Here is a 13,428-nt window from a genome sequence, read left to right on the forward strand (position 1 = left end):
CTCAGGCTGTCTTAGATTCCTTAGATGTGAATTTAGAGACTCTGCCGTAACATAACTCCATGAGGCCAATAGCCTGTTAATGTAGCTGTACTACAACAAAAACTTTTGCATTTCTTAATCTGACTCAAATTCATCAAAAGACCCTCAGGTGCAGAACTCTTATCATTTGACAGTGGCACAATATGAAGTCATTATGGTACAGATACTGTACATATACCCTCAGCAGACTGAGAGAGCCTCACACTACTGCGACTCTCACATTAACCTGATATCTACACATTTACCTTCGGAGTTGGCAAATGCGCTCCTTTACCCTAAAATACACACATACATACTAAAAGAGCAATTTTCTAACCGACATATTTGCTCCCTTCTGGTCCTTTGGAATGCACCTGGGTTGACGCGCTTAAACAACATTCAAGAGTCCATACTTTTCCTTTGACATATTTATTTTCCTTTTCCATTCAGGTTAGTTTCATTGTATTTTTCTTCTTTTTTCCCACAAACAATGTATTGCTCTTACCAGGTCATGGCGAGCACAAGGATGTAGTTCAAAGTAACAAAAAATGAAAGACTAAATATAACTCAAATTCACTGTTGTACAGCAGTCAAAAACCGTGTGGCTACACATCCAAAGAACCAAGTCTCTTTTACAGTTCCACTCTCCAAACCTCTCTTTTCATACCAGCTTAAATCAACCAGCATTACCACTCAGCTGATTGTCAAAGAAAGAAGGGCGGGGAGGGGGGGAGAAGGGAGGGAGGAATGTCTAATTGAAACCATTTCACACAACACCAATAGTATACATTCCCTATATTTCATTACGGTATATTAAAGATTAAAGCATAATTCAATAAAAGAAAATTAATGACAAATTCATAATTTCGGCTCCAACACATACACACACAAATACACACGTATATTCTGGCATAAGCAGAGAGCTATATTATGCTATGAGCTACGTTTGCCAACACGTTTGTTACAAATGTAAACTAGCAAGCCAGGTGATCTAACGGCACTGCATTCTCCATGGAGGAGAGGAAGTCAGCTGATCAAGTAGGGAGCCAGAGAGCTGACATCACATCATAGAGTGCAGCCACATCCCCTCTGTAAAACACTCCACCTCCTCAAACCACCTGCACGTCACTGCTAGCATTGACTTGATGTTCTTGTGCCTGCTGTGCTGCGTGTGAGCAGACTGCAGCGTGTTCTCTGAAGAACGTTTCATCTGCTGCACTGGATGTGTGGCAGCTCCATAACACATTGTAATAAATGTTGCCGGTCGGGGAAGAGCGTAGACACCCTGTAGGCCCAGCCCAAAGTACAGAAGAAACAGGGCGATAAATTCTAGCGGTACAATAGATGTCCAGCCTCTTCCTGCACCTGGGGGCAATTTCCTTTCAATCCAGCCGGTCGGGAAACCACCCTGTGTTCCTCCTAGACTGAACCTTTGAAGAGCCAGAGCCGCCGTTCAGTACCAACAACACCTTGTACTGGAGTCAGGGAGATACACATGTGGTTCAGTACCAACACCACCTTGTACTGGAGTCAGGGAGATACACATGTGGTTCAGTACCAACACCACCTTGTACTGTAGTCAGGGAGATACACATGTGGTTCAGTACCAACACCACCTTGTACTGTAGTCAGGAAGATACACATGTGGTTCAGTACCAACAACACCTTGTACTGGAGTCAGGGAGATACACATGTGGTTCAGTACCAACAACACCTTGTACTGTAGTCAGGGAGATACACATGTGGTTCAGTACCAACACCACCTTGTACTGTAGTCAGGAAGATACACATGTGGTTCAGTACCAACAACACCTTGTACTGTAGTCAGGAAGATACACATGTGGTTCAGTACCAACAACACCTTGTACTGGAGTCAGGGAGACACACATCTGGTGGCCAGACTCTGCTGCCTCGCTGCTCCTCCCTCTGTTCTGTTCTCTCCTGCGTCCATTCTCCACTCTTTTGTCTTTGGCTGTTCCCCAGTCTCACCTCATGTTCTTCTGCAGCCTCTCTCTCCTCGTGTCTCTCTCATTCTCCCTCTCTCTCCTCGCGTCTCTCTCACTCTTGCGTAACAGATCTTACAAAGCACACCTAGTTGTACTTTGTAGTTGCAGTTTGCTTACGCAGTACATTATGGGCGGCGAAACGTCTCTTGCAGTTCTTAAGTACATTCATTAGCTGTGTTGGGAATTGGCTTGTTTTGCTCGCTTTGTTTCTTTATTTTGGTTTTTAAATTGGTCTTAAATTCAATTACAGGAAGCACTAAAAAGATCTTCAAAAACTAACCCTAACTAGGGATGGGGCCAATCCGATCCAATATCAGTATCGGGTGATGATATTGGCACTAATTCACGGATCGGATCGGAATCGGATTTTTTTTTTTTTTTTTTTTTTTTTTTGCAATTCGAGCGCAGGCCGCAATTTGCCTATGTATAATAGTATCCTTCTTTGCCTTGTATATTTTCTTAATTGTGTCTGCTTTTTGCAAGGTATATTTAAAAAAAAAAATCTTTAATTGGCCAAATCTTTGCCTATACTGTATATTCAAAGAAAATATTGGTATCGGCATAATATCGGTATGAGCAGATATCCAAATTCAGGTATCGGAATCGGATCGGAAGTGAAAAAAGTGGATCGGTGCATCTAACCCTAACCTGCAGATACCCTGTGTATGCAGTATAGTGATGATGATGATGATGATGATGATAATGTTGCATGGGAGACAGGTAAGAGGAGTATGACACTGAGAAGGTGGAACATTAGATGAAGAGATGTAGAGCAGTGGTCCCCAGCAAATTGATGAATTGTTCAACTTCAGCATTATTTCATTTACAAGAAGTTAACACAAATAGAGAATGTAGAAGAATGATTGTTTTGGTCATAGTTTCACTGTTCTCTCTCTACCTGCATACAGATAGTCATGGAATTCTGGACAAAATCATATCATAAAATATTCTCAGATTTGGGTCTGAGAGGCAAAATCAAATCAAGTGGCCCTAATGTGGACTACATTAATGTAGTGCACATTAATGTGGACTACATTAATGTGGACTACATTAATGTAGTGCACATTAATGTGGACTACATTAATGTGGACTACATTAATGTAATGCACATTAATGTGGACTACATTAATGTAGTGCACATGAATGTGGACTACATTAGGGGTCCTTGATATGTTTTCTCTTTTTAACTCATCTCCATCATCCTCCCACTTGGAATCCTCTGAACTGGGGGGGTTATAGTGTTCAGGCCAAGATCAGACTAGAGTAGAATAGAACAGGGCAGACTAGGCTGTAGATTAGCTTTCCCTGCTCCCCACCTCCTCCCTTTCCCTGCCCCCTGCTCCCTGCTCCCCCACATCCCCCCCTCTCCCTCCCCACCTCCTCCCTTGCCCTGCTCTCTCCTCCCCCACATCCCCCTGTTCTCCCTCCCTTGCTCCTCTTCCTCCCTATCCTGCTCTCTCCTCTTTCCCCCTTCCCCTGCTCCTTCCCCACCTCCTCCCCTTCCCTGCTCTCTCCTCCCCCACATTTCCCATTCACTCCCCACCTCCCTTTCCCTGCTTTCTCCTCCCCCACATCCCCCTGCTCCCTCCCCCCCCACCTCCTCCCTTCCCTGTTCTCTCCTCTCCCACATTCCATCCCCCCTTTCTCTATCATATGATTGTTCAACCATCTTATTATTACTACTGTAATTTGTTACTGTTGTGTCAGCTAGATTTAGCTAGACATATTTTCTGTGAAGTCCTCTGAGACATGCTTGTGAATTAGGGCTATACAAATAAACTTGACTTGACTTGACTTTCTCTGCCTTTTTCCTTCAGATTGGGAGGAAGAACAGGTCAGCAGCCCCAACATTCTGAGGCTGATCTACCAAGGCCGTTTTCTACACGGCAATGTAACGCTAGGAGGTGAGAAAACACACGCACGCACACGCACGCACACGCACGCACACACACACACACACACACACACACACACACACACACACACACACACATGGACACACACATGAACACATGCACATTATGCATATGAAAATATACCCCCAAAAAACTCCTGACACACAGCAGTACGTTGCTGGAAAGTTCTTTTGCTGTTCCTGTCTCTTCCTGAGCCGCAGAACAGAGGTACCTCAGTGCTCTGGACAAACCCGCTTTGACGGAGAGAGGGAGGAGAGAGGAAATACAGAAAGAGACCGGTCAGGAAAGGGGGAAGACGGGTGTTTGTGTAGACCTCAAAGAGAGAGAGAAAGAAAGAGAGAAAGAAAGAAAGAAAATGGGGGGAGAGGGGGGAGGTGTGAAATTGTGCGCTGTAAGTGAGGAGAAAAAAAGAGGGGGTGGTTTGTTTTGAAGCGGCTGTTAGGCTGTTAGGCTTTGAGGCTTTTAGTTGGTGCTTAAGCCCATTTTGATGGGAGCGTTTGTTTGTGTGGTTAATGGGGATATGGCTGTCCTGTCCCTAACCCTTTGACATTCAGCCCATTACCGCCATCTATCTGATTCTATTCCCTTATCGTTGCTTTAACATGTTTGCACGCTGACACAGAATCCACAATGACAGCATCCTCTTCAAGTCCAGCCAAAAGATAAACGCCCACAACTCCTCACAGAATTGTTCCAAGTATTGGCAGACGGTGCTGCATTATAATGCTCCTTAGGGTTGAATTGAACGTTAGCCTCCCTGGAACACAAGGCAAACTAAGGCCCTGTTTACACGCCGACGCTCCCTGCATTAGGCTACCATTTGTGACTTCTGTGTCAGACGCGTGGAATATTCATTTAAAAACTTTAATCACAAAGCTAAATCAAGCCCGTAAGAAACAGACAGAATAGGGGAAGCTAGGCGTTTTTACCTTCAAAATAAAAGCCGTATTTTATAACTGGGTAAATAATAATCAGGGTCGTCGACTCACTGCGTGTTAAAATTGACTTTTAGTTGTCTGTGTTCTATGTGTCTTCTGTGTATTTCGGATCACACACAAAAAAACGTTGCGACATGCATCAATAAGACTATTAGTTTATTTCATTACCATTATTGTGAAGGTTTTAACCAGAAGTTTCAATGTTATTCTGGCTCACTTGACGCTTTTGCGGCTTCAGTCAGCCTGACAGTCTGCACGCAAATCGTTATCACACCAGCTGTGTGTTAATGCGAAATAAAAGGTGAGGACGCAACGCTAGTTTGCCGTTTTATGCAGAGACGGTTGTCGTCTAAACATGGCCTAAAACAGTGCTGGTTGGGTTTGTTGGTTTTGTACTGCAAACACACGCATGCCAGCACACACACACACACACACACACACACTGTACTGCAAACACATGCATGCCAGCACACAGGCTTGTTGATGATTCAGATGATACTGATGCTGGATGACCTTGTGTGACTTTGGAAATGTGGATATGGCTCATTGAATAACCTCTACAGTCATGTACATCTCTGTCTCATCTCTTTCTCTCTCTATCTCTCCCTCTTTCTCCTCTCTCTCTCCTCTCTCTCTCTCTCTCCCTCTTTCTCCTCTCTCTCTCCTCTCTCTCTCGCCGACACTTTCTCTCCCCTCCAGCTCTCAAACTGCCCCTGGGGAAGACCACAGTGATGCATTTAGTTGCCAGAGAGACTTTGCCTGAGCCCAATTCCCAAGGTAACCGGCGCTCGGTCCAACCCTGCGTTTTTTCCCTTTCAGAAGGCCTTTCACACGCTAAACAAGTCTAAACGCTCTGCTCTCGGTCCATTCTTCCTCTCTACACACGGCTTTCCTTTGAGAAACAGCCACTGGTGCAAATAATTGGCTCCCTCAAGTGCCTCCACAGGATACTGCACATTGTGTTAGAAGGTGCTGCTCATATGAGTCACATGATGTGATGGATGTTTGGAAAGAGATGTTTAGAAGACTGTACAGTAGTAGGTAGGGATGCTGTAGGAATCACAAATGAGATGGCTTCTCAGCACAGCTTCTCAAGCTCTCAATCAAAGTGATATTATTTTCACTTTCTAATGAGCTTTTTGAAAGGGATGTTTACATTGTAGACTTTGTTTAGCGATGGGGCCGATCCGATCCAATATCGGTATCGGGTGCCGCCGATACCGACATAATTCACGGATCGGGATCAGATCGGAATTGCAATTTTTTTATTTTAATTTTATTTTTTGCAATTCCAGCGCGGGCGGCACAGGGCCACTGGCCGTAATTTGCCCATCTATAATAGTATCCTTCTTTGCCTTGTATATTTTCTTAATTTTGTCTGCTTTTTGCAAGGTATATTTAAAAAAAATCTTGAATTGGCCAAATCTTTGCCCATACTGTGTATTCAAGAAAAATATTGGTATCGGAATAATATCGGTATCGGCAGATATCCAAATTCAGGTATCGGAATCAGATCGGAAGTGAAAAATGTGGATCGGTGCATTGAAGTTGTATTTACTGCAGCGTATCATGGTTTCATCTAATCGTAGTGCGTAATTGTACTGTATCTAGTCTCAGGTCATGTTAAATTGACCTGAGATTAGTTGTGTGACATATACAATCTAATCTTGTGAAATAAATCTAACTAGCGACGTTTCTGTCTGTCTAGTGATTAAGTGTGTTTTGCCCTGACTCTGATGTATTTGTGTGTCCGTGTCTGTGTGTTTGTGTGTGTGTGTGTGTGTGTGTGTGTGTGTGTGTGTGTGTGTGTGTGTGTGTGTGTGTGTCTGTGTTCTCAGGTCAGCGGAACAGAGAGAAGACCGGGGAGAGTAACTGCTGTGTCATTCTGTAAATACACACCTCCGCCATCGGCCCTCTCCACCCTACTCGTCCTCTTCCTTGTCCTCGCCGTCCTGGACCTAATGAGCTTGTCCCCTGTCCCTGGAGCCTGTCCACAATGAGGATGTGCGCACGCATACATCACACACACACACACACACACACACACACACACACACACACACACACACACACACAGACCTCTCTCTCTCCCCCTTTCTCTATCACACAGACACACACACATACACCCCCCCCTCTCTCTCTCTCTCTCGCTCTCTCGCTCCCCCTCTATCTCTCTCGCTCTCTCTCTCCCTCTATCTCTCTCTCTCTCTCTCTCTCTCTCTCTCACACACACACACACACACACACACACACACACACACACTGACACACACATTAAGACAGCAGGCTCAGGCTAATCCAGGACACAGAGTTCGGAGTTATGATATTGATTCATGATAGAATTGATTCCTTTGTTGTACTTAATTAATTGCCATAACAGAAAATTAGAGGAAGGAACTGGATCATCAAAGTTTTGCATGTTTTTTTTTTTTTTTTTTTCAATGCACACCTTTTTAAGCCTTCTTCCAGACACGCACAGATACCCTACTCACACACGCACACACACACACACACTTACACACACACACACACACACACCCCTTGTCTAGCCAACCCCAGCCAGTGTGTTGTACTGGTTGTCATAGTAATGCAGTCCCCAAGTTTGTGTGTGTGGCCTTGTTCTCGCATACAGACCACAGAGAATTCTAACCACTAACAGCTCTTCCAACACACACATGCACGCGCGCACGCACACACACACACACACACACATGCGCGCACACACACACACACACACACACACACACACACACACACACACACAATGACACCCTCTCTACACATCCAACCATATGTGCTTGTGTGATCTCCCTTGGTGCAGCAGATGTAAGCTTAGACATGCCTGATCAGACTACTCAAACCAGGACACGCCTACACACACCTACACCTGTGTCCTTTTTACTGCCCTCCTCTGCATGTGCACAGGGGGAGTAATGATTCCTTCTGGCTGCAGAGACCCAACAGATCCCACTCACTCGCTCATAATGGTCTAGCTGATGCCAAACAAACAAACACACAAACAAACAAACAACCGGTGTTGTTGTTTTGGTCATTTGTTTGTTCCATGACATTTGTGACTGTGTTTTGACAGTCCCTGCATATTACTGACCGACCAGTGTTGTGATTCATAAAACCATTGTCAGTTTTCTTCCCTCCCTGACGCCCCGTCCCATTCTCCATCTCTCTATTTCCTAAGCCCCTCCCCCTCTCATAGGAGATAAGGAAAGGCTCAATGCGCTCTTTTTTTAACCCAGTGTTGTGAAGGATCTCACTGACTATTGCTATTATCCAAGCAGGGAAATGAACTGGGAATAAAATGTTCATTCTTTTTTCTTAATTGGCTCCTTTGCTCTCTACCTAATTCTCCTTGTATTCTCCCTCTGCGTCGTTAGCAAGTCCATTTTGCACAACCGAAGCATGTGCTCCTTCGTCGGATTAAAACAAAATGTACAAAAAAAAAAAAAAAAAAAGTGTATTATTTTATTTTATATTTTTCCAATGGGAATAATGTTCCAAACAAGGGTAACGTGTAGAATATATTTAATATGAATCTTATATAGAACATGATGACTCTAGATCTTGTTGATATACAGTATATTGATGTTTAGTCTACGATTGTGTATGCAGTTAGCTTCTAGCCTGTTCACACTGTCACTCGCTGACAACGTCTTTTTAACAGCAGCAAAACCTCCCTAAATCAATCCTTTTATTTTCTCTCTTCTGTGCTCTTTTGTTTTTTTTTTGTTTTTTTTCAGTTGTTCATAATTTAATGTAATCCTTTGTTTTTCTTTGCTTTAAAGAATCGCTTTGTTAACAGCACTAGGTCTTAAAAATATTGTTTATATTGATCAGGGTTCAAATCTGTACAGAGATAAACGTTTTCAAAACAATTGTAAATAGCACTAATGCTCCCCTTTCCCCTTCCAAACTTCAAATGGAATACATCTGTAAACTAAATAAAGATTATTGAAGTGCGTGGCCTTCATGAGGATTTCTTTGCATAATACGTGCATGCAGCCAGTTTAGTCTTGTACTGCTTATCGCTGTTGTTAAACCACGTATCTGAAGGACTGACTGCTCATCTTCCCATCCGCGCACACTCACTCACTCTCTCAGGTCACTCAGGATTCAAGGCAGAAACTTTTCATTCAGGAAATAATAACACTACAGTACATTTGCAGCTCTTTCCCCCCTGTAGCCTCTAGGCAGCTGTCCAGTCTGTAGGCTAAAGCGCAGCATGTGGTCAGTTAAAAACATATCTATTTATCCACCTTATTTTTGGCGGCCATTTTTGCCTGATCTAGCTGATGGGTGCTTCTTCCGGTGTGATCCTCCCAGCCTTGTTGCTGACAGCTTGACACCCGTCTGGGCGAACGGAGCAAATCACTAATCAGGTCCAGCTTGGCAAAAATCTCGTCGATAAATATCCCTTTAAGAGCGCAGTGCATTGATTCATGGGTAATCGTGGCTAATATTAGCCGCTAGTTAGTTATGTTACATGGCAGTAAAACGCCACTGAATGACCAAATTGATATAACTTTTAACCATTTCGGGCAAAACCGTTTCCATACGGACCCATCAGCATTGGTTAGTTGTTTATAACGTGGTTGGCTATATTTCTAACGTTCTATCTATCTCTGCACACTGAGAATACTGGGAGGCGGGCCATAGCATCTCTGTCGATGATTTGATTCGACAGTTCTGGGCACTGGCGTTGGCGTTGGCCAATCCTGGCGTGTTCTACCCCCAAATCGATTGTCTTCTGGTGCAAAGCGAGTGGCTTCTAGGACGAACAGGCTCTCTGAGCCTCGCGCCACTAACGTTATTTTAGAGCAGCGCAGTAAATACAATATTCCTGGAACGCGAGTTTAACTTAACAGTTACATGTCCTCTGCATTCTACATAAAATTAAGATATTACGGGTTGTTTTATTTGGTATGTTACATACTTATTGGCCAAGTTATGTTCAATTCAGCCAGGGTACAAGGGACTGAGTGTAGGTGGCCATCTTTTCAAATCAAGTAGAATACATTAGGAAATGGCAAGCTGCAACAATGAGTCACGTTAAACCGGACCTTGTATGCACAATTCTTTTTTACAGTGGGGCATTCAAAAATAAGGTGGATAGGTTTTATATAATACAAAATTGTGCACAAAAATATTGCATCACCAATATGCTATTTCAGACAATAGACAGAGAAAAGAAAAAAGTACCATGTCAACGAGTATTACAAATCATAACAATATTAGTTGGGGCGGCTGATGGGGCGGCTGTGGCTCAGGAGGTAGAGCGTGTCGTCCACCAACCAGAAGGTCGGTGGTTCGATCCCCGGCTCCTCCAGTCCGCATGTCGAAGTGTCCTTGGGCAAGACACTGAACCCCAAATTGCTCCCGATGGCTGTGCCAGCACCCTGCGTGGCAGCTGGCCGCCTTCGGTGTGTGAATGGGTGAATGTAGGCACATTGTAAAGCGGTTTGGATAAAAGCGCTATATAAATGCAGTCCATTTTACCATTTTTTTTTGTTATTATTAATACAAAAAAAAAAAAAGAGGGGGGGGGACATTAGACAATACAAATAAAAAGCACACACACATACATAGTGTATATAAAGAAATGACAATAACATATCCATCCAGAGACCAAGACCGAGGGGGAGTGAGACCGAGGGGGGAGACAGAGACCAGACCAATACGAGACCATGACTGATGGCTTGCGGAGTGTTTTCTGTTTCTGAGTGTCTGTTTAAAAAAAAATGCAATTCTCTGGCCACAGTTTGGGAACCAGAGAAACTGATGTGCAGCTTTCAGTTGCCTTCAGGGAAATTCTGTTTGGTTTTTCTTCTCCTCCACCTCCCTGTTTTCATCCCTCTCCCTTCCCTGCCCAGTCTGACTGTTCACACAGTGACTAGTCTGGGCCAGTTATTCATCATGAATACAACTATTCTCCTTCCGTGTCACTCACACACACACGAGCAGGCAGAGTGGAGCGTGGTTTGTTACAGTACCACTGGAGTCCCAGGACAGCACATTCTGTGTGTGAGACATTAAACCCTATACTGCCTGGCCCTGAACAATACACCTGTCTCTTAACACAGATAGATGACTGTTTCAAAGGAAGCCTCAGTCTGCAACATGTGTGCACCTTGCCTCTTGAGATATTCTTGGCCGTGACATTTACGTATGAGGCTAGATGATTCCTGTAGTAAATATCAATAAAACTGATTAGGTTCTGCTGTATCAACAAGAGGCTACAAGGGTGGAATAGATCAAACTGTGAGGATAGTGTTTTGGTGGATTATATGGTTGAAAATGTGATTATGGTCTTAAGGGGTTTCATTCACCAAACTGTGTGTAGCGCGGCTAACAGCTACATGTCATGACTGGTCCTTGTAGTAGCAGATCACATGGAGCCTCTGAAAATTATATGGCTTGTAGATGCTGCCATCTTCTGGCCAAACACCTGTATGTCAATAATATGACCAGTACCAAGTATTCATGGTGCTATAAGGCGCTTTGGGTAAAAACATCCACCAAATAGCCTGTGCAATATGAGTTTGGTAAACTCTTTTTAATTTCCATTAGGATGAATGTAAACATCTTACAGTCTACATTTAAAACACTCAGATTATCACATTGTAATTTATCCTTCCTTCCTTAAGGCTCTGAAAGTTGTATCTCCTTTTCAAAGCCCATTGATTTGCAAACATTCATTAGTTGATGTTGCTGATGGTAATGCAGCAGCCTCTTATATTATTATAATATTATATAATATTATTTTTTACATTACATTACATTACATCATTTGGCAGATGCTTTTATCCAAAGCGACTTACAATAACACATTTTTGTCAGCAATAGAGCAATCAACTATGCAACACAGTCTATGACAACTACAACTTCTGAAGGAACAGTGGTACAAGTTTAGTTCAGGTTAGTTTTTTTTTTTTTTTTAAGAGAGAAAGAAGTTAGTTCAAGAAGGGCCCAGATGGAGCATGAAAAGGTGTGTCTTTAGTCTTTTCCGAAAGATCGGCAGTGATTCGGCCATCGTGACCGAAGGCGGAAGCTCGTTCCACCATTGAGGTGCCAGGGACGAGAAGAGTCGCGAACGGGATGAGCGACTTTTGAGCCCCCGTAGTGGAGGAGGGGCGAGGCGTCCTGCACTGGTGGAGGAGCGGAGGGAACGGTGAGAGATTTGGAGCCTGACCATAGATTGTACAGGGGGGCTGTCTGGTGTACTGCCCTGTAGGCCAGAACCAGTGTTTTGAATTGAATGCGTGCCGTTTACTTCCTCTGTATATGTTCCATCCATCTCATGACTGATCTTATTCATCTCTTGTTTAATATTTGAATTTTGTGCTTTGCGCTGTCTCTAGTTGCAGATTACTCAATTCTTTTCCCATTGAAAGCGTTTTTTTAAGGACAGAAACGCCATAATATACCCCTTAATCACAGCTTCAAGGGCATCCCAAAGCACAGATGGAGACACTCCACCAGATCATTGTGTTTCAACTGCGTGTGTATTTCATTCTCTGTCATTCTTTTTCTTTGGGGCTACTCAGGATATGTAAATTCAACCTCCATAGAATGAATGTCGATTCAAACAGTGAATAGATTGGGCACGCTTAGAGGACGCTATACCAAATCGGTAACACTTTACTTGGATAGTCCGTCTACAGATAGTCTACAGAGTATTAGTAACGTTTCAACAGCTTATTAGTTGACATTCAACAATTGATCAATTCAACTTCATCTGTAGATGTTTAACAGATGATCTATAGAGTATATATGACAATTCATGAACATAGTCTACAGAGTATTAGTAACATTTCAACAGCGTATTAGTTGACATTCAACAATTCATCAATTCAGCTTCATCTGTAGATGTGTAACAGATGATATATAGAGTATTATGTCACACTTCATAGAGTAGGCTATATGTGACAATTCATGAACATAGTCTACAGAGTAGGCCTATTAGTAACGTTTCAACAGCTTATTAGTTGACAGTCAACAATTCATCAATTCAGCTTCATCTGTAGATGTTTAACAGATGATCTATAGAGTATTTTGTGACACTTCATGAACATAGTCTACAGAGTATTAGTAACGTTTCAACAGCTTATTCGTTGAAATTCATCAATTCAGCTTCGTCTGTAGATGTTTAACAGATGATCTATAGAGTATATGTAACAATCCTGTTTCTTCTGTGTTGTAGATTCTTCTCCTCTGGGCATCGCCACCCCTTCCTCACCTGCCTGGACATCTGCTGTCTGTCAGCCCGTCTGACTGCTCGGCCTGGATCACAAACACCGCATGGCTTCCAGCTCCCATCCATCTTATCATTTACATCCCCTTGACCACCATCGTTTTGCAAATAAACCTTTTACTCTATATTACTATATTACTCTATAGAGTAATAACAGTCCATGAACATATTCTCAGAATACATTAGTTGAACTTGAATCACTCACTGAACAAACCATGAGTGGAGTACGAGTATTGCCTTGTCCATGTAGTGCATTCATAAACCCGTTGCTCTTACCACAGAAT

General features: G+C 43.1%; 1 protein-coding gene across 1 annotated transcript in view; it reads left to right on the forward strand.

Annotated features, from left to right (window-relative positions):
- Window positions 1-8,400, forward strand: part of ubl3a (ubiquitin-like 3a) — a 122,103-nt gene extending 113,703 nt beyond the window's left edge. Inside the window, exons 3-5 of the mRNA XM_083641920.1 lie at window positions 3,842-3,928; window positions 5,578-5,655; window positions 6,717-8,400. Coding sequence (XP_083498046.1) covers window positions 3,842-3,928; window positions 5,578-5,655; window positions 6,717-6,769 — 218 coding nt within the window. The 3' untranslated portion in view covers window positions 6,770-8,400. The remainder of the gene's footprint in view (window positions 1-3,841; window positions 3,929-5,577; window positions 5,656-6,716) is intronic.
- Window positions 8,401-13,428: the final 5,028 nt, after the last annotated feature.

This window comes from Poromitra crassiceps, assembly GCF_964638095.1.
Source record: "Poromitra crassiceps genome assembly, chromosome: 1".
Taxonomy (NCBI): Eukaryota; Metazoa; Chordata; class Actinopteri; order Beryciformes; family Melamphaidae; genus Poromitra; species Poromitra crassiceps.